The 22,450-nt window shown below is 34.1% G+C and overlaps 1 protein-coding gene across 1 annotated transcript in view; it reads right to left on the bottom strand.

The window, feature by feature from the left end:
- The window catches only part of Lrp1b (LDL receptor related protein 1B), a 1,720,116-nt gene that overhangs the window by 906,328 nt on the left and 791,338 nt on the right, over positions 1-22,450 (bottom strand). Inside the window, exons 4-5 of the mRNA XM_075985306.1 lie at positions 9,656-9,775; positions 2,295-2,423 (exon numbers count right to left, since the gene is read on the bottom strand). Coding sequence (XP_075841421.1) covers positions 2,295-2,423; positions 9,656-9,775 — 249 coding nt within the window. The remainder of the gene's footprint in view (positions 1-2,294; positions 2,424-9,655; positions 9,776-22,450) is intronic.

Genomic DNA, 22,450 nt, shown 5'->3' with positions numbered 1-22,450 from the left:
TCAGAAATGTTTGATTGACAGAATATAAAATGTATGGGGGAACTCCTCAGTTTCACAAATAAGAACTAAATCTTCTTGCTTAATATTGTGTGCCCTTTCCTCTTGACCACAAACCCTACAATAGCCCTCTTTCCATCAATAATGCTTCATAAAGTGGTTCTTAAGGCTTATAAATTTTACTTCTGTTCGGGCATATTACTAGAAAGATGAAAAAACAAGTAACTGAATTAATTTGCTTAAATATTATTGATTGTCAGATTGAAAATCAGACCCCACAGTCTTATTTAGGAGCGAACAGTTAGACGGCCACAACGATGATTCATGTCGAAACTTCAGCCCCTTGTAAGCAGCTTTCAAGACAGTTTGCTATCAGTTCCTATGAAAAGCCTCTGCCCCAAGGATCTTTCTGTAGAGTCTTCCTCCTCAATCTGGTTTTAGCTAACCTCTCCATAATTATGGCTTGAGAGCTGTATATTTCCAGAATCTCTGAAAAATTTTACCTATGTATGTATGCATATAGTGATATATAAAGCAAAATTATACGTGTAACCGAAACCAACTATTTTCTCTGGTTTATTTGCGGTAAATGTGAGAAAATGAAAACAGACTGATGGTTTTCTTCCTGAATTGTGCAAATGCATAGAATCAAATATTCATGTGACCTTCAAAAGCAGTTGTTCTTTGTTATAGACTTAGGCCCTTGTTATTAGCAACTCATTTTCCTTAAGCTTTAAGCCACAATATCACCATGGCAACTGTTTGTTTTTTGAACTCTGTAGGCAGACATTGTCTTCAAGCTAAGGGCATAGAGGTGATTTGTATATTCCATCATCAATTCTGGAGTCATCACCTTTCCTTGAAACGGTGTGACATTACCGTGCACCATATCTCTCCAGTCATATCCTATTACTGTCAGATAAACTCCTTCTCTAAGAAGAGAAGCAGTGTTCTCTTGAGTCAGGTTTATGACATTTCATTCTCCCTGAGTGTCTGAGGCAATATTATCTGACTCAATAGAAACAGTGGAGAATCAGCTTTCTTCAGGACATCAACATTTGACTGAGAACTCTTCGTGAAAGGGAAATTGGAAACATAGAACATGGCTTAATGTTTTTAAAGGTCTGGATCCCACACCCAAGCAATTATGGTCTTGTACATGAAGTTTCTAATTGAAAGAGACAAATGAAGAAGTGAAGAAGTTTCTCTTTATGATTTTAGATGCAAATTTTTTTCTAAATAGTTTACATGCCGTGTCAAGAAAATGATCAAACAAGTTATGAGGTCTATCAAAGAAACTCAGAACAACAATTTATCAAGTTTCATTCAGTTTAGGTTTGTAAAAGATATACTTCTTCTTGTGGAGTGGCCTTTTATTTGTATTTTTTGTTGTAAAACTTGCCTAAAGGTCAAAGAGTAAAACAACCATACTGGTCAGCCTTACATACCAGACAGTGATAACACACACCTTTAAACACAGAAGCCACACTAGTTTGCATAGAAACCAGGCAGTGGATGCATTAAATCCCAGTGGTGAGCATCTTTAATCCAAGCCCTAAAGAGGAATATAAGACGGGAGAGACAGCTCACAGTGTCATTGTCATTCTGAGATTCCTGGAGGCAGGATCACCATTTTCAGACTTAGGTCTAGGTAAGAGTCAGTGGCTGGCTGTATTGTTTTCCTGACCTTTAAGTTGAACCTTAATTTCTTTCTATCTTTATTAATCGTGCTTCGTTCTTGTAACTAAGTACTTGCTAACAGGCGTAGGAGAGTAATCTCAGTACAGTAGAAGAAAGAAAACAGAATTTCTGAGTCAACTGAAGAGATGGAAGCAAAGACAGGGACAGAAACAGAATTGGAGAAGTAAATAATAAATTAGATAGATAGATGCTCATACTCTATTAATTATATCACATGTTATTCTCAAGATGGGAAGAAGTTATTGCCAAACTTTAAGTAAAAGAGTAAACTGAACTGGGTTGTAGCAGATCACCCTAGTATATGGAATAGAAGCTTCAGGCTCAAAGCAAAAGTCCACAGAATCAACCTATATTAGAGAGTCCAGTAAAATGATTGGTAATTAAAATCCATTAATCCACCTATTTTCTAATTAGACATTTCTCCAGTTGAATGGGTTGTCTAAGAGTAACAATTACCAAAAGGATTGCTCTGAGTCTCTAGCACGTATCAGTGTGTTCACAGGAGCGGAAGCTGCCCCACATGACTGCACCACATTGCAAAAGAAAGAACTGTAAACAGAGAAAGAGAATCTGGAAGAAGCAAGATTATAACTTACCATGTTTCACCTTGCAAGTTCTGTTGTCTGACTGCATTAGATAGCCTTCCACACAACTGCAAGCATAGGATCCGTATGTATTCACGCAGGTCTGGCTGCAAATACCGTAAATGCTACATTCATCATGATCTGAAAGAAACATTAAGGTCATTTCTAAGCAACTTTATATTTGGAGATTTCAATGTTTTCTTGAAGAAAATATTTACTTTCAAAGAAACTATTGTTTTAAAAGTTGAACTAATTCTAATAAACAGTTTAAAATAATTTCACTTAAAAGTCAAGTTCATTGCTGTTTTTATATTTACAAAGTAGAAAGATCATATTTAGTATTAGTTACTTGTTATAAAAGGGTAATGACTTTGTAATGGTCATGCTAGCTAGACGAACATGATTGTCTTTATAATGTTGTCAAAAGCACTATAATATATATTTGTTTAATTATTCCAGTATGTATAGGAATGGCCTTTTCATTCTGTTATCTAACAATTAATCTGGTAGAATGCTTCTAATCTACTGATTAAATGTGATTTCTGAGTCAAACCTTGAAAACACTATTCACTATTTTGGAAAGAGAAATTATCAGACACTTACTGACAGTAAAACTGTTATCATTTTTAAACATTTCATTTTGTTATCCTTGTGTATGTAACTTAGTAGAGCCGCTTCTCTCCCATGCTTATTTTCATGAGCTTCTGGAGTCCAACTCAGGTTTGTTCAACACGTACATTTATGTGCTGAGGATCAAGCTGGACTTCCTGAATTTGCACTTAATTAGATTTGCGTAACCATCTATAGTCCTCTATCTGCTTTTATTGTTCCAATTGATAGCTGCCTTTATCAGAAAAAAAAAAGCTTTCTTTCTCCAATAGAGTCTGACTAGATATAGAATTCACTGGATATAGGAACCACACTCAAAGAAAACTTGAGTACAGGCCCTGTGCCCAATAGGATAAGGTCAATACAAAAGAAACTCAGTGGTATTTTTGGACATTTTAAAATTTGTTCTAAATAAATAAATAAATAAAATTTGTTCTGTTTTTTCCTTCCTCAGATCTCTTTCTTACATAGTATGGTTTCTGATTTTGTTTGAATGGGTTTGTGTCGTGTCTGTATATATTTCTTCTGCATTTTAATTGGTTCTTTGTTTCCCCTCTTCTGTGTTTGTTGTTTGTTTTGTCCATTTTAAAACATTTTTTTTCTATTATATTCTTTTCAGATGACTGCTTGCTTTGTAATGAGAGAGAAGGAAAAGGAGAGGGTTTGTGTGGCTTGGAAAGTGTAGAGAATCTTAGAGGAGTTCACATAGAAAAAAACATAATCAGAATGTATTGTAAGAAAAAAAAATCTTTTTTCAATTAAAAAAAAGAAAACTTCTAAGAAACCAAGTTTAAACAATATTAGGATTTCCTTAGTCGATAAAAAGTATATTACAGTTAGACTTAGAGGCTTCTAGCAGGCATTGAGATGACATAGAATTTTGATCTGAAGGAGTCAAGTGATATAAGTGTGTATAAAGGGAAAGGCAATTTATAGTCCCGATAATGAATTAATTTGTATGCTAATCTAGAGGGCTGTATATATTATATACAACATCTGGAAGATATTAATTAGAAAGGAGCCAAGCAATGATCTTTGTTTTCTAATTCTAAATGATTTTAGGCTAAACATGGACTGATTAATGTGGAAAAAAATTAAACTAGAAAACTGAGTATTAACCTCAGAAATATGAAAAAATATAAATATATGTATGTGTGTATGTGTGTACACATTTGCTTGTCAGAGGGTCTCATGAAGTCTAGGCTAGCCTTAGAATTCCTATGAAGTCTTGTCATAAATTCCTATTTCTCCTGGTGATACCTCACCCAGTTAATTTTAAATTCATTATATTTTGAAGTCAGCGGCAGTAATAATAGAGAAAAGAGAATAGAACAAAATTTAATAAATAGGCTAAATAACATCTGAAAGCTAAATAATAAAAGTGAGCAGTCATCCAATATTGACAAAAAAGAATATAGGAAGTATGGGTTTAAATAGAGGGAGATCCTGAGCTTTATTTATGTATTTGTGTAAACTTTCAGTTGTCTGTAGAGTATTCTTTGGATAATGAACCAAAAGCAATGGAAAATATAGGCTTGATGAGAAAGAGAGAGAGGTATCTGACCTATGCTTGGAAGTTAGGAGAGTATGAAGCTAGACATTAAAAGAAAAGATAAAGTTGACTATTTCCCAGAGTGAAAGGAATGTGAAGATAAAATTCATCTGGCACAAAATAGTACCTGAATGTGGGGAGGACAGGTAAGGAAATGGCCTCCATGAGAATCCGCTGTCGGGGACTCCATGATTCTTTGAGGATATTAAAAACAAGAACTTTCAGAGGATGTCAGTCATTGGAATTATCATGATCACAGTTAATAATCCAATGGAACCCAATAAAAACTGCCTTTGGGAGTCAACAAGTAGGGTATGAATATTGGAATAATGTGAGAATCCCATACTACATTTTAAATCATTTTCTATCATGTTTCTACATGTAGAAATTGCCTTTATTGAGTGACTTTCAAACTGAATTGAGGCATCTACAAACATTAGGTTTTACTTCTCAGACATTTAAATCCTTTAAAGGGAATTAAATGACATTTAATTATAGTATGCATTTAGCTTTTCATATGATAACTGATGCAGAGGACATTTAGATATACTAATCAATATGCCAACATTTCAAACATCCCAAGTTATCAAAGTCATAGGGAACAATGATAAAACAATTAGCTTTCCTTAACTATAAGGAAAAAAAATCTTCAAGGCTTCTTTAAATGAATAACTAGGTTACAAAACAGCAATGCTTGAAAGAGTGAAATAGAGGTCACAAATTTAGGAACATAATGCAGTCAGTTTCAAAAGATCTGGATGAGGGCAGCTGTAATGCTATGACCACAAAATGAGGCAAGTTCTTTGTAGACATTTGAGAGTTCCTCTTTCTCTTTCTTCTCTCTCTCTCTCTCTCTCTCTCTCTCTCTCTCTCTCTCTTTCCTTCTTTCTTTCTTTCTTTTTTCTTTCTTTCCTTTCTTCCTTCCTTCTTTTCACCCTCCCTTCCTCCTACCCTCCCTCTGTCCCTTCCTTCCTGCTTTCTTCTCTTCTTTCTTTCCTTCCTTATTTCTTTTTATTCTTCTCTTTTTTTAATTTGAAAAATGTGAGCATGTTGTTTGACTACACTATGAGGCATCAAAGGCACAAATTTTTCAAAGGTGGAAACTAGAGAGTGCATTGAGCAGCACATGAAATGGTTTGAATAAATACAAAATGAGAAGAGTGAATATATGCAGTAGGTTCTATGATACTAGAGGAAACACTGATATGGTTAGATCTAAATCAGGAGAAGTAATGAAAGGAAGTTGATTTGATAGGTACCAGATGATACCTATACAGGCCAGTGATGAAAAAAGTCTATTGACCAAAACAGACTAAGAAAGCAGCATACTGTAGTGATGTGGGAGTGTCATATATCAATCTGTTGATTTCTTTGGCTAAGCAATAAAGAAACTGCTAGGCCCATTGGATAGGCCCACCCTTAGGTGGGTGGAGTAAACAGAACAGAACGCTGGGAGGAAGAGGAAGTGAGGTCAGACTCCACAGCTCTGCTCTCCGGAGCAGACGCAGGAGAGACGCCATGCTACCTGCTCCAGGGAAGACGCACGCTATGAATCTCCGACCCAGGATGGACTTAGGCTAGAATCTTCCCGGTAAGCGCACCTAGGGGCGCTACACAGATGATTAGAAATGGGCTAAATTAATATGTGAGAATTAGCCAGTAAGGGCTAGAGCTAAGGGCCAGAGCAGTGTTTAAAAGAATACAGTTTCCGTGTAATTATTTGGGGCATAAGCTAGCCGAGCCAGGCGGCTGGGTGTTTGGGGACGCAGCCCTGCCGCCGCTCCCATATTACTACACTGTAGTAAAATAAAGAACTCCATGGGACAATTTAGAGAAGGATTCTCAAGAGACCTGTAGCAGATAATAACTGTCCACTTTCCAAAGATCTTTCAGCTCAATACCACAAAGCAGGATCTTGTGACAACCCTGATTTCTTTTCCATGAGAACCGCCATCAGGATGGGAGTTCACCAATCATTGAGAGATGATCTTGCCTCCAATATACAACCATCTACTCCTGGAAATATCAACAAAAAAGTCCACTTGTCCAGTTTTTGTTCCTCCTTCTACAAGGTTTTGCCACACATTTTTTACTTCAGTCAGATATTGCTGTCACTATATTAATTCTTCTAATATTAATAATCTTTATCTTTGTGCATCACATTTCTCTATTATTATGATAAATTAAGTAATGAAAGAGAATAAAAGAATAAGGAAGGGAGAAATAGAAAAGGGAAGGGGAAGAGAAAAAAAGAATAAAGAAATATACAAATACCAAAAACAAGATAAACTTTCATCTGAATTCTTGTTGCAGGGTTGGCTTCTGGGACAACCAAAGCTAATAAAGGAATTTAATAATGGAAAGCAAAAAACCTTGCTGTGTAGCATAAGGGGCTATTTAAGTTGGGAAAGAATTAACCTATATGGAATTCTTTGCTCTGACTTTGGATTTCTATATAGACCTATAATAACTTGCAGTCATAGATGGCTCATTTGAAGTAAGTACTTAGGGAGATAGAACAGTATTTGGAGCTACGTCTAACAGTAATGTTCAAAGAAATTTAGGTTTGCATTTGGAAAAGTTCAGCCCTTGGCTGCAGTAATGATGCTTATTTACTTTCACAGATGTTTCCAACATTAATATTTTTGGTTTCTGTTTTACTTTTACTGATATGATTATGTTATCCAGGACAGAAATGTGATTAACAATTTCCTTTGTTCTTTTAACCTAGACAGAATATATAGCTGTAACATTCATGTAACTCCACAGAATTGGCTACGGAATAATAGACATGCCATTTCTTATGATATCGCCTTCATTTTTTCCCCATAAGGACAGGGAATTGTGGGGAAATACAGTGAAAGAGAAATAAATGTTTCTTATACTTGGCCACTAAGGAATGCAAGCAAAATAAATTAATGCCTTTTCTATGTGTTACTTCCAAAATAATCACCACATATTTGCTTTTGTTTTTTCCTTCTTTCAACAGAAGAAAATAAGCATGGCTGAGCTTTTGCTGTTAATTAAGAGATTAAGATTTCTGAACTTCTGTTCAGTTCCACTTTGGCTCCAGAAAACACAAATCTTGAATACTTTGGGTTAAGGCTCAGTGAAAGACAAGGGTGCCCAGAGGTCCATACCCTAGCCTAACATATAAATAATGAGATCGGGTTTAAATGAGGAAAATGTAGCAGGTCCAAAGACTTCCTGATTGACACAAATTTATGTTTGGCTGACTTTCATTATTATAAAGACATTAGTGTTGGTCTGATTCTTTCAAAAATGTGAAATTCTGTGTATAGTCTTCTAATTTATTTTGAAGCAGTATTTTGTCTTCTTATGGCAGATTTAGGATAAGGTAAATATTTGATTATGAATAATTTTATAATATTTATGTTTCACACAAAATAAACAATAACCTAAAAGTCAAGTACCAAAGAATCAAAAGGAGCCTCTTCATGATTAATATAGATCCTGTAGACTTAGGTTTTGAATCTGAGTGAGAATATCCTCCATAGTCTTGTTCATTTGAATGCTCAATCCCCAGTTGGCCATGCAGTTTGAGGAGCCATTTTAGCATAGATGATGAATGATGAAATAAAAGGCATCATTTTCATCACTGGGGGCTTTGAAGTTTAAAAGACTCATGCCATTCACAGTTCACTCTCTCTGCTTCCTGTTTGTGGTTTAAGATCTGAACTCCTGGTTGTGACTCCATATCTGCCTGCCAGTATGCTTCCCTGATAGGTTGGTGATGGGCTCTTATCCCTTTGCAACCAAGAACTCAAATAAACTCTTATGCATGTTGCCTTGGTCATGGTGTTTTATCATCGCAACAGAAATGTCACTAAAACAGTCCTATTTTGTTTCTAATGCTTTTGACATTAGAATTTTGAAAAATCGTTTTTTCTCAATTTTCTTGAGTTTCAAACTATCTATTAAGGCATAAGTGGTAAAATAATCACCTAAGTAAAATTACCTTAGAGAAAACAAAGTTATTTTGAAAATATTGTCCTTATTAGTGGTTGGGAAAATATAATATTCTGTTTCTTGTTATTTAGTGTATTTATGTAACTTATAACTATATCTTAGTATGTATATAATTAACAGATTTAAGCATATATGTGTGCTTAAAATACATATATTCAGGACTATGTAAATGCACACAACATATTGTGTTTATAAGTACATAAAGATTATACATATGTTAGCATACATATCATAAATGTCAAAAGAATACAGCAATGACCTATAATATTTTAGTGTTACAGATGAGTCATTTTGAAGGATGAACATTTGTCAAAGAGTGCTCAGAAAATCTGGAGCAATTAACCCTTTGGAGAGCTGGATTCAAACCCAGGTACTCACACATGCTAGACAAGTATGGCAGGCCAACACCTAGGTCCCCAAACTACAATTAAGAAATGGATATAATATGAAAGTCAATATTTATATTGATTGCTGTGGTATTAATCAAACCTCAGATAACAAAGTTATTGATGTCAAAACCTTAAAGAACATTACATGCATAGTAATTATTTTATTTAATTACATGTCTACTACACTGCAGAAATATGATAACCATAAATCAATTAAGAAGTAAAAATAATTAAATCTAGTGTGGTAGTGGGAGGCTAAATATTACTTCTGTATTTACAGATTTTGCTATTATTGAAAAATAAGTTAAAAATTGGTACAAATACATATATAATTCTCATACTTTATGGGTAATGCTAACCTTTATTTTGTAAGAAAAATTGTAAAAGTTTAGCATGACAAAAGTTTGTTTTCAGATATTTTATTAAATTTCTATTAACTAAGTCTTCATACAAGTATTAGATACTACTTCACTTTGTATTGTTAATTGTATATCAAGAAGAATGAATAGAGGCTTCATACTTGGCCCATGGACATACTGGGAAGTGGGAAAGAAATTTAGAGAAATGTGGCTTAGTAGAAAGTTCTTGGATTAAAAGAACTACTCTTAAAAAGGATTGTAGAATTCCACTTTGTATTTCTCTACTTGCTCTGGGACAGGGGAAAAGACTTTGCTTATCATATAATCATGTTCAAATGCTACGATGCCTTTTTAAGAGGGTTGGATCCTCAAAAAATTAAGGAAAAATGCAGCTATCTCCTTCCTAAGGTGGTGGTTATCTCAAGTACTTGGTGCATGCCAAAGAATACAGAGAGAGTCGCCTTTCATACTTGCCTTTACAGCTTCTCCCGTCTTCTGCTATTTCAAATCCATCCTCACAGTAACATTTTGTAATATTTCTGATCACTGCACATTTAAACTGGCAATTCAGTTGCTGACAATTTGGTAGCAGTTCTGTAGAGGAAAAAACAAATATAGCCTTATATCAAACTCTGCACACACAATGATTAAGCTTAAAAACATTAATATTAAGCATAATTGATCCTGAGAAGCTATATCTGTTATCTTAAAAACAGATTGGTTTACATTTAGTTGAAGGATTGGTAACGCATTTAATGTCAATCAGTGTTCAGCTTTTAGAATGTTGGCATATTACTATGTTCAAGTAACCAAGTCCTTTCAAATTCTTGTAAATTAAATTATTTCAAGAGGAAAAGTATCAGTGTGACGGTTCATTTCCCCATCCATGCCTTCTCCGCCTGATGCATCAATTGATTTTCTATCTTTGGGAGCGTGTTTTGACTTACCAACCCATGTGTAACCTGCATAAAACCAAAGTGTGTATATTCTACCTCAACAATTTATGTTCCATTGGGGAAAATTATAAAAATACTGGACATAATATATTTCATTATGCTTGATTTCCTTCAGAAGAAACACATCATTAAAACACAAGTTAGCAAACCCTTCAAGTAAATTCAGATTTATTGTGATAAATGCACAAGACAGTGGGTGACAGGAGCACACAGTGCACATTTGCTAATGAGAGCAGGATTTGCTAGATTTGAAAAACATTTCAGTAGACGATATGATGATCTATATGACCTAAAAATACTGCTCTAATATATTATAGAGGTTCAATTTTCTCATAGGATGAACAATAAAAGCTTTTAAGACTGCAGATAAATGAATCAAAATATGTTGCTCTTTGACAAAAATTTAGTTGGTAATTTATAAAATACAAAATAATAGACAATAAATAACAATGATACGTCTGGAACATTGCGAATTGAACATTGGGTATTTTAGTAGGCTATATTGCCTGTACAGTTTCCTTACCTTAATTGCTTTCAATTACAACTTGAGATGAATTCATCTGCCTTCTCTTAAAACTCCAAACCTCCTTCCTAATACTAACTCATGTTTTTCTTGTTTCTTATTTCTTTCAGTAGGCAAGAGTGGTCAGAAGATATTTTACTAGTTTTATAGTCCATATTTGTTCTACTGCGCAAATTCTTGCTCCACCGCTTTTCAAATTTAGCTGAGCTAATAATCAAGTCCCCATGTCACTGCTTCTCTGCTGGCGCCATCTCCTCTGTCCTATTCTCTCGGTTACTTCGTGTTCCACTTCCCCTCCTGGTCATTGTTTTTTTTTTTTTTTTTCATTTATATCAGATCTGCAATGTCAAATTAAAGCCTTACTCTATTACAAACATTTTGTTGGAACATAGTCACACTCATTATTTTACATACTGTTTCTGACCGATTTCATACCACCTCAGAGACTGCAAGGCCCTCAAAGCATAAAGTATCTACTTTTGCCTTTTATAGAAGACGTTTTCTGAATGTTACACTAGGCCATTCTCAGCACCAAACTTGACTTTAATTCCCCCAGATTACAAAGGCCGTAATCTCTGCCATCAGTATTGCCTATTCTTTTCCTTTGTCTATGTCTAGGTGCATGTAACTATGTATATATCTTCTTTTTTTTTTAGTTTCTCAGCTTTTTATTTATTTTTTAAATTTATTTATTTATTAAAGATTTCTGTCTCTTCCCCGCCACCGCCTCCCATTTCCCTCCCTCTCCCCCAATCAAGTCCCCCTCCCTCTTCAGCCCAAAGAGCAATCAGGGTTCCCTGCCCTGTGGGAAGTCCAAGGACCTCCCACCTCCATCCAGGTCTAGTAAGGTGAGCATCCAAACTGCCTAGGCTCCCACAAAGCCAGTACATGTAGTAGGATCAAAAACCCAGTGCCATTGTTCTTGAGTTCTCAGTAGTCCTCATTGTCCTCTATGTTCAGCGAGTCCAGTTTTATCCCAGGCTTTTTCAGACCCAGGCCAGCTGGCCTTGGTGAGTTCCTGATAGAACATCCCCATTGTCTCAGTGTGTGGGTGCACCCCTCGCGGTCCTGAGTTCCTTGCTCCTGCTCTCTCTCCTTCTGCTCCTGATTTGGACCTTGAGATTTCTGTCCTGTGCTCAAATGTGGGTCTCTGTCTCCTTTCATCGCCTTTTTTTTTTAAAGCTTACTTAATTAACTTACTTTAGGGCTCATAAAGGAAGTCCTAGTGACCGTTATTCTTTAAGTGCAGTGACTCTGCCTGACCCTCATTTGATTTGACCAACTGTCAGCTCATTCTGCTTTAGTATAACACATACTTGGCTTTCTACCCATTGCATGGCTTTTTTATTGAGTTCCATTTCATTTTATCTAATTAAGAACATAGTATGCCTAGACAGGAACTGTGGGGTTTTTCTTTGTCTTTTGGTCATTTGTGAACTCCATTTTTTGGAACATGAATGTTGTTTTTGAATTAGAAGGGTAGCTTTGCTTTCCTTATTTTCTAACTTCATAAACCAAATAATTATTGAAATAGTGTATTAATTTTTTTCAATTTGAATTATGTATAACTGTTTTCATTTTATTAATGTAGCTCCAATTAATATAAAATGCAACTATATCTATTTTGTAGTTCAAACCCTGCAAATTGTTTCATCCTAACATGATATGCTAACAAATATTCATGCTAGCAAAATATGGATGTAGATGTTAATAGCTATTTGGTGCATGCATTTTATTTAAAAATGACAATCCAGAACATAGAATGATTGATTATTCTGAAATCTCAGCTCTGCTTACTATATCTGGTGGGAATTTAACAATCAGACTCTGAATAAAAAATCTCATTGAACCTTCATAGTATTTTAGAAGAAAATTTTATAGGTACTACTATAAATGTAGGACAGAACTTCACATATTAATAGTCTACTTGCAAACCTGGCTGATAACTTTGACTATATAATTGAGGTGGTATATAATTTAATTAATTTATAAACTGTTATTATTTTATTTATTATTGTTAATATTGTATAATTATTGTATTTATACTTTAATAATTGCTTTTTCAAGATGCATAAAGTAGTTCATAATTGATACTGGATCAATAAATAACTAAAAATCTTGACTTTAAAATGAGAATTAACATTAGTCATCATTTCCAGTTAGTTAATATAAGGTAAAGACCCAATATAGCTTATTTTCCTCCCAAAGTTGGGTAATTGAGTTGTGACTCAGTGGAAGCAGTCCAAACTTTGATTCATTTTGCAGGGCACTTCAACCTGGTACTGCCTGAGAACTTATCCTGTGCTAAGCACTCTGTGTAGTTTCTTACATTTCAAAATTTTGTGTTTAATCACGTATCTGTTTACAATATGACATGGTAGTGAATGGGTGAAGTAGAAGGGAAAACAGTGTAAAAACTAGCTGTAACACAGGGCAAAAAAATCAGAAAAATACCCATTTCCTGATGTACAAAGGGAAGGATTCGTCCATGTTTATGAACTGTGGAAAGGCATCACAGGAGTGGTTGTGGAAAAATTAATTTAAGAAGACTTTCAATGGAAGTTTGGAGAGATGGCTCAATGGCTGAGCATGTGCTAAGCAACCATGATGGCCTGAATTCAGACCCACACACCTACATAACACACATTGGCCTATAATATCAGTTATCAGGAACAGAAGCAAGAGAATCAATGATGAGTACTGATTATCAACCCAAAAGAAAACCGCGAGTTTCAGGGAGAGACCTTTGAGGAGTAAGATGAGAAAATGACCTAAAACCTTCCTATGGCATTGGTGTGGGGTATTCAGATAGGCAGGTGCAGAGAGGCATACTGTCTTGTGTGCACACAATGCACACATGTGCATATACATGCAAACATATACCACCCCTACAAACACACACATTCGCACACACACATACACACAAACACACACACCATGAAAAAATCATGGAGAAGAATCATAAGGCTGCAGTTCAATTAAATGAAAATGATCCATAAATACTCCTTCCCACCTTTTCCACGTAAATGTGACATTTCTCAATAGAATAGACCCCAAATATTCCTTTTTCAAGTCTGTAAACCCCTCTAATTGTGTAGTATCCAATAAGACAGGAGAATGATCCACTGAAAGTTTTCAACAGGGGTAGGATAGCCAGGCAAAGAGAAACAAAAAAAGAAATACTGGATTTGGAAGGTCAGATTTTAAATCAAGTTTATAGTCTAATGTTAAAATATAAAAAGAAATCAGAGCTATATTTGGGTCTCTTGGGTGTTCCCTTCTCAAAGATATGTGTATTTACAGGATGAAGGCTAGAATTTGATCAAATAATATATTAAATTGGGGGATATTGCTAAATTTAGACACTGATAACAGATTACAAATTATTCTGAACATCTGGCAGTATAAAACTATAATTCAATATTTGACTTGTTTAATAAAATCACTATTAATTATTATAAAGTTACCTATCTGAACTATATAGCATCTATGTCAAATTATAGGCAAAACTCTACTTACTACGTACATAATTAACAGTATATCCACCCATGTTAGAAAGCTTATTTATGTGATGCAAATTCTGAGCTTAATCATGATTTTTCTCTGGATGCCTTTTATGTGGCCCAAGCATTGGCTCATGTGCTATCATCACAGGATTTGGCTCAGACTGAATTAGTAAGACTACAAAAATCGAAATCAATAAGATATCAAGGTGGGAACTCTAGACATATCCAATCGCAATTTTGCAATTATGTCACAAAACATGACTGTCTCTTTCATTTTAAGAGAGAAGTTAATATTTCAAGTACTCAATTTGATTCAATTGATGGAGAGTCTCCTACTTTGATCTATTTTTAGGGCTCTTTTCAATGCCCTTACAAAAATTACGTAAAAGAAAAAGGTCAAAGAGGTAAACTAAAAGTCTTCCATATATTATGTAATGCAAGCTAACATTTTCCAAATACTATGTAGTTTTACATCATCTAAACTTTGAAGGTTTTCATTACTTGAAGTTAGATTTTTTTTAATGTATATTACTAGAAAATAGGAAAAAATAAGACAAAGAAAAGCTATCAATTTCTATCAGCTCTGAGATCAGTTTAACTTCTCATATTTATTTATTTATTGTTAAGCAGTAGTGGAATATTATACTGAGATGATAAAAATAACTGTGAATCAAGATATTTTAAATCTCTTTCTTCTGCAGGATCCCAGGCTATGTAGTACTTCAAAGGGCAGAGAAACATTCACTCTCAAGCTTCTTCTAGCTTCTACTTCCTGGGCAAAATTAACGGTCACTTTTCCACATCGTAGACATCTATCTATCTTTAGGCTAGATTGTTGATAGCTTCACTAGTCTTCCTCTTTCTACAGTACAATAGTATTGCATTGTAGGACTACACTGAAGTCTGTTTGTTTACACACTGATATGCATTTAGTTGTTTCCAGTTAAGAATTGTGTAACAAACACTAAAGTATCTCATGTGTAAATATAGATTATGAGCTTAGTTGAATAAATCTGTGATTTCTGAGTTACTTCATAAGAGAATATTTCGCTTCAGAAGAAACTGAAACTTGTTTTCTAGACTGGCAAGCAGTGCTGGGCATCTTTTTGTAGTTTTATGTTTTGTTAATCCACATGGTTTTTTTTTTCCTCCTTTCAATATCCTGGTGTCTTAAGAGGAAGAAATTTTGAAGTCTTGCAGCATGAATCTTTACAACGCTCTTCTCTATTATCACTTTATGTAGTCCAGACCTACTTTATCGCCACACAAATTTTAAAGTCTCTTTTTCTGTTCCTACTTGAATGTTAATAGAAGTAGTGCTTAGAGAATATCTTCTTCTAATTCAAAATTTAGGAAATATCCATCTACACTTACTGTTGATTTCTGAGTTTTATGACTTTATAATATACCAAAACTATAAATGTGTTATTGTATCTACATTTATAGTCTTGAATTTATAAAAAATGATATTGTTTCTCAAAGTGAAGTATAATTTAGAAATACGCTTGAATTTTATTTTCCAAATTTGCATTCTATGATACTGTTAAACTAAGCAAAACTGAAGGCCTAAAAATTATAATAGTTACATAATAAAGTTAGCAAATTAAAGATATTAGGAATACAAGAATAGTATATTACCACAGACTCTTCTGAGTTGAAAAGAGAAGAGAAAAGTGAACAACTCAAGCTCTATACATTTGACGACTTCACCGAGGCCTTCCATAAAAAGATAAACTTTTGTTCTTAACTTTAAAAAGTATTAAAATTAGTTTATATATATGTATATATTATATAATTTTAGTTGAATGCTTTCTCCAAAAGAAAATATACGCTACATGTTATCACAGAAGAGTGTATCAACCAATGTTTTCTTAGAGTTAGAACAGAAAAAGGTTGGACTGGGATTCAGTTCAGTGACAGAGCATCTGTTTTGAAAGTACAAGACTGTAGTTTCTACGTCCAGCAATAGAAAAAGAAACTGTAGAAACAAAATAACAACAACAAAGCAAACAAACAAAAAACTATACAAACTCCTCTATAAATAGAGCTGTTGGGAACATTCATGAGATGGCAATTACCTTAATCATCACTAAAGGAAAACAAAATTTTATACTGAAGATTGAGCCCTGGCATATATGGTATCGTGAAGCTGTGTAAATTTCAACTGAGGAGATACACATCTGCTTCGTTTACTCCTTCACAAGAGATTCACCTTTCTAATGTTACCAAAAGTGAGCTTCTGGTTCATATCAATTCAATTCTTTGGGGAAATTATTAATATAAAATTTTAATGATATAAACTATCTTTAAATTGTAGTGGATTATGCAAATATGGAAACACCAATCAGTTTAGGAATAATGAGGTGAAAAAAAGCCACAAAACTCAGTGCTTTTACCTAACAAGGCGATGGTGCTTAGGGAGTATCATTTGGTTGTATTGGTATTTTACATTTAAATTTTACAGTAATCATGAATACTAGTTTGCTAACTCTGTTATATAACAAATATCCAAAGCCATTAACCTTGTAAAGCTAAGAGGCTTATTTGCCTCACAGTATTGGCAGGTCAGCATGTGCCTAGTTAGTAACTTAGCTTTGGTGAAGATGTCATGACAGATAGCACTGCAGTAGCCAGAGGAGGTGATGGAGAGGGATCGCATTTTAAACCAGTAAACAAAGTAAAGAATCAGAACAAAACTTGAAGCTTCTAAAAACTTGCCCTAATAAGACTTCACTCCATGAAAACAATGTGTCTTACTGAGGACAGTGCAATGGACACCTGGAAGTTGACCCAGTAAACTCCAAATCTTAAAATTCATCACTCTCCAGATGCCACTCTGGGGGACAAATTTCATTCTAACACATAAAGTTTTGAAGAAACATTCTTAAACTGCATCCATATCTTACTATGGAATGTAAGGAAAAAAACATCTTTCTGTATATGATTTAACATTGTTCTTTAAGTTTTCTAATAGAGAATCAGTTCTTAGGAAGCCATGATGATAAACCAAATGATCCAACACAGGGCATAGCACATGCTATATGAGGAGGCATATATTAAGCCTAGTGATACCTTCTGAGCTATTTCCCAAAGTGGCAATTAAAAAAAAAAGAAAAGCTAAGTTTACAATGAAAGGTGGATAATAAGCAAAATTACAACAAAATTTAAGTGACAAAAAAGAAATAGATGAGTACCTACTTAATCTGTGTTTGTGACATAAGGAAGTAAATGCATGCGAGAGATTGATGCTTATGGGATGGATGATGGTATGTGTTTTGATAATCTAACAACATAGACTACTCAGTGAACAACATGATAGAACTCCTAAAATGATTTAGTATATAAAAATCACTTAATCAAAGCACAACATAAAAACAAGTGCACATCTGTGATCCCAGAACTTGAAATTGCAGACAGGAAGATGAGCAGGTTAGGTCACCCTCTGCTATTTGATAAGTTTGAGTAAATGAGACTCTGTCTCAAAAAAAAAAAACCTAAATCAAATGAAAATCTAAACAAATGATGAAAAATACTATCAAACATCCAGGAGTAGATCATCTAAAATGGATTGGGAGACCTTGATGTCGTTAAAGTCTTTAGTTATAAAACTGGAATTTTGAACATGGCAAAACAATAACTTAAAATAGCAAACAACATTATTTCTATTATCCTGTATTTATATTCATTAAATAGCCTTACCAATTCAGAAAAAAACATGACTTGCATAGGTACAAAACCAGCCAAAAAGTATCAGCAAAACAACTTTTCACAGACATATTTTTAATTTTCTTCTAACATAAATTAACTTAGATTCATGATTCAGAAGATAAAGTAACGAAAATGAGAACAAATATAGTACTTCTGAGGAAAATTGTGATGGGATATTCCCAGGTGACAGGTATGCAGCCCAATATACTTTAAAGCACATATATAGCATTGAAAAAATGCCACAAGGAATTTATGAACAATAAATGACTCCTATTGATAGTACACCAGATGTAGCTTTGGAGAAAGTGCACAGATGCCAATATGCTTGTCCTGGTTTAATGGCTGTCTGTAATAGAATAACATTAGAATCATCTGCAGCAGGTCAAGAGCCAATTTCTGGGTCAACTATAGTCTTTCAGAATAAGCCTCATAGAGATCATCTCCACCTACGTGCCAGCTGGTATTAGCAGAAATCCTTGCTTTCTAGTGATATGGAACCAAGAAGATAGCAAAGCTAAATTCTGGGAGTCAGGGAAGCCTCTAAAACAAGAGATGACTGCCATGTTTAACGTTAAGAACCACAGAACCAGCTGAATGTTATGATATATGTATGGGAGCTGAGAGATATAGGCCCATTTCCTACATTGTCTGGTGGTCAGAGAATCTGAGAGACTAACTGGTACAATCTCCACCTCCCGACAAAGGAGGTGGTCACCTGACCATTTTGAAGTTGGGTAAACTCGGCACCATTCTGAGGCGGTGAGGATATGCTAATATAATTCTGCTCCTTCCATTGTAACTATGAATCTGGGGAGGAGGTGTTTTCTGCCTATGTGACCAAGTGGACATGAGCAAAATATGACTTGAGTCATTTAAGCTACCTAGGCAACAGAATGTTAATGAAGCCTTTTATTATCTTCTCCCCCAGTTTATACGTGGTATAAAAGCTGGTGGAAAATAAACACAGGGAATTTGGGATCTGAATAATCCCTGAAACTCCCTCCCTATACTGTCTTGTGAATCATGTCTTTATTGTTGCCACGCCTCTACGGAGGTGGGACGTGTTTTTTGTTGGGGCTGGTCCCCAACATATATACATATATGTATATACATATACATAATTTATTTCAGAGTGCTTTATTTAAACTATGAAGCCGAGAGTTTCACTATAGGAGATTAACTGATAGTCTAACACACCAGTCTTCCATGTTTGATTGGGCTCTTTGTGAGAGTTCATGTTGCCAGGTTTTGTATTTTGGTAGATGTTTGGCCCTTACAGGCTGTCTACAATTGTTTTCTCTCTTAATCCTTTCCTTGCCTTTAGTATAATTGTGAAAACCACTGAGGAAACATTTGGAAATATTGCCCCAGGCTGCGATTATGTATAGGTCAAAACTAGAATTAAGAAATGAAAGATAATAGACAACTGTAAATCTCTGAAATACATCTGGAGATAACAGACTGAAAACTTGTAAAATATATTTCTGGACAATACTCTGCAAACTCTGGAGAAACATCTACTTACATGTTGTTTTGTTCTATTAACTTGTGGTTAGTTCAGAAGGACCTAACAATAACCACCTCTGGCAATGAGGCAGAAACATCAGAGAGAAAAGCTCCCACCCAAAGAGATCACATGTTCCAATTATTATTTAGAGGTGCACATGTAGAGAGCCAGTTATGGAAGAAATTAACCACAAATGCTACTCAGTGGGGCAAATTGCATAAATTTGCATACTGAAAGCAAACTAAAACTTTTGAAACCCCTTGCAGAGAAAATAATAATCTTACAGACATTTTAATGATATGTATATGTAAAAATAATAAAATCCCCACTTCTTGATAATAAGAAGAATCCATTATTTTAAACAAATATAACATTTCAATTTTATCTTCTCAATGAAAAGATACAAAAAGAAAATTTGAATTTCTAAGAATGAGTCAAACTTCATAAAAAGTCCTTATTATTGCTCATTCATTTCTGAGATTCATTATACACAATGTACAAGGATTAGAGTCTGCTAATATGGTTAAAAAGAACAAAATTAAATATGTTTAGTTATTGTATATAATGTTATTAGGAATAGGGAAACTATATAAGTTTAATAGAATTCTAAATATAAAATTAACATATGCATCTGTTGGCACACTGTCCCATTAAATACACAATGAAAACTAACTCAGTACATGAAGGTAATTCTACCACAAAATTCATGTTCATTGGAGAAATATTCAAAGTTGCTAAGGTTTGGAATGAACCTCACTACCCTTCAGCAAAGTAGTGGTTTAAGAAAATATCACATGCACACATATACTCCATGTCATTGATTATTGTTCTCTGCATGTTTGTCATTTTTAAGCTACAAAGAATAAAATCCTGCATGTTTAGTACAGTTGAAGAAAGTGAAGAATGCCATGTACAGCAAAACAAAAAAAAGTAGATACAGACAAATACCCCACATTTTCTCTCATATACAGACCATGGGAAAAATCAACCAGAAAGAAAAGAGATTTTTACAGATTAGGGAATGGAACTAGATGGAGCTAGGTAGACATGATCCTTGTATGATGAATGTATATGTGAATGTATCACAGTGAGATTTGACATGAAATTGGGTGTAGAATGTTTTCTAGCATGAAAAGTACCTGGGGTTAATAGTCAGCACCAAAACTTCAAATGCAAATAATGGAACTATCATTGTGAAATCCATCAAGCTATACAATTGATATTATTAATATCATATATAGGAGAAACTAAAAATAGATATTTTCTGCTACATATCTTAATAGTATAATTTTGTGTATTCCAATATCTTCTTTTCTCGGGCAATGTTTTTATGAGTTTTGACACTGTATTGATATTCTGAAATATGTGTTCATGTTTATATATCTTCTTGATTTAACAATTTTACCAAATATTATCATCCTTTATTCCTATAGAAGAGAGAAGAGAGAGAGAGAGAAAGAGAGAGAAAGAATATGAAGCCGAAGAAACTGTAGTCTTCAACTACAGACACTCAATAACAAGCTGGACAAGAACCAGGCTGTATTTGTTTATTTAAATAATCATTTTAGTGTAACACAGTAAAGAGTAGGTTGTCTTCAAACATATGTGTCATTATATTTTCTCTATCAAAGTTCCATCTTGTCTCCTGACTGATCTTCTCTTATCTAATCTTCTCTTCTGCTTTATTTGCAAATATAGTTCAATTTCATTACCCTCTCTACTATCCACCCCATTCAGATATCCTTTTCTCACCATACCATTCTCTTTCTAGTTTTGAGACCTACACATGTATGTATTCATGAACATACAATCAATCATGTATTAAATACTTACATAATTTTAAATCTAGTTTCTACATATAAGATATTGTATTTTTTCTGAGCCTTGTATATTTTATTTAGAATGACATATTCTGGTTATATTTATTGTTCTACAAATGCTATGATTTCATTTTATTCAAGCTTGCTAAAATTACACTGTGAGAACATGTACAACATTTTCTTTAACCACTTATCTGGTTATGGACAACTTGGCTGGGTCTCATTCTTGTCTATTGTAAAAAATAATATGGATGGCAAGTACCACAAGTGTATGTGTTGTCTTAGTGCCCAAGAGTGATGTAACTGGACTTTTCGTAGTCTTTTATTTCAGTTTTTGAGGTCTCTCATACTGATTTTGGTAGTGACTGCATGATTTTGTGCCCTCATAAACAGAATGTAAACATTTCTCTTTCTGCCACATCTTGACCAGCATTTGCAATCACTTGTTTTCTTGATGATAGCAATTTTGACAAGACTGAGAATGCATGTAGATGAAACTTTCTGTCATTCCCAGACATTCAGTTCCAAAGAAATACACAGAAGCTTTATTAATTAAAAACTGTTTGGCCTATTAGCTAAGGCTTATTATTAACTAGCTCTTACAACTTAAATTAATCCATAATTCTTATCTATGCTTAGCCACATGGCTTGGTATCTTTTATTAAGGTGTCATTCTCATCTTGCTTCCTCTTCCCAAAATTCTTTTAGTCTAGTCACTTCACCTATACTTTCTCTCAGAATACTGGCCAATTAGCATTCTATTAAACTAATATTAGTGACAAATCTTTACAATGTAAAAGAGCATTCTCCTAGAGCATTTCCCCTTTTTTTGTTTTCAAAACAAGAAGTTTGGATTCATTTTAGACATTTCAGAATGGGAAAATACATTGGTAAAGTAAATTGAGTAAATAATATGGAGAAAAGTTATTTTTATAATAAATAGATTATTCCATGTTAATTCCATAATAATTTATGTATTATAGGCAGTGTTAATCCCTCTGTGTGACTAGGAACACATGATATAAGGCTTAATGTGCTTACTATTCCCAATACTTGAAAATAAATTAGGTCAATATCTAGCCAAGAAAGATTCAAAGTAGTTAATTATTTGATAGTAGGATTTTTGTTCATTTGAAACATTGGTCATATGTAGTCCAAGTCGGCCTTGAACTTGAAATTTTTCTGCTTTACTCTCCAGAGTGTTGGGATTACAGAAATGTACCATCATGCTTGGGTTATGATAAATTTT

This window comes from Microtus pennsylvanicus, chromosome 9 (assembly GCF_037038515.1).
Source record: "Microtus pennsylvanicus isolate mMicPen1 chromosome 9, mMicPen1.hap1, whole genome shotgun sequence".
Taxonomy (NCBI): domain Eukaryota; kingdom Metazoa; phylum Chordata; class Mammalia; order Rodentia; family Cricetidae; genus Microtus; species Microtus pennsylvanicus.
Note: the sequence above shows the minus strand (reverse complement) of the source record. Positions and strands in the feature narration are given on the sequence as shown.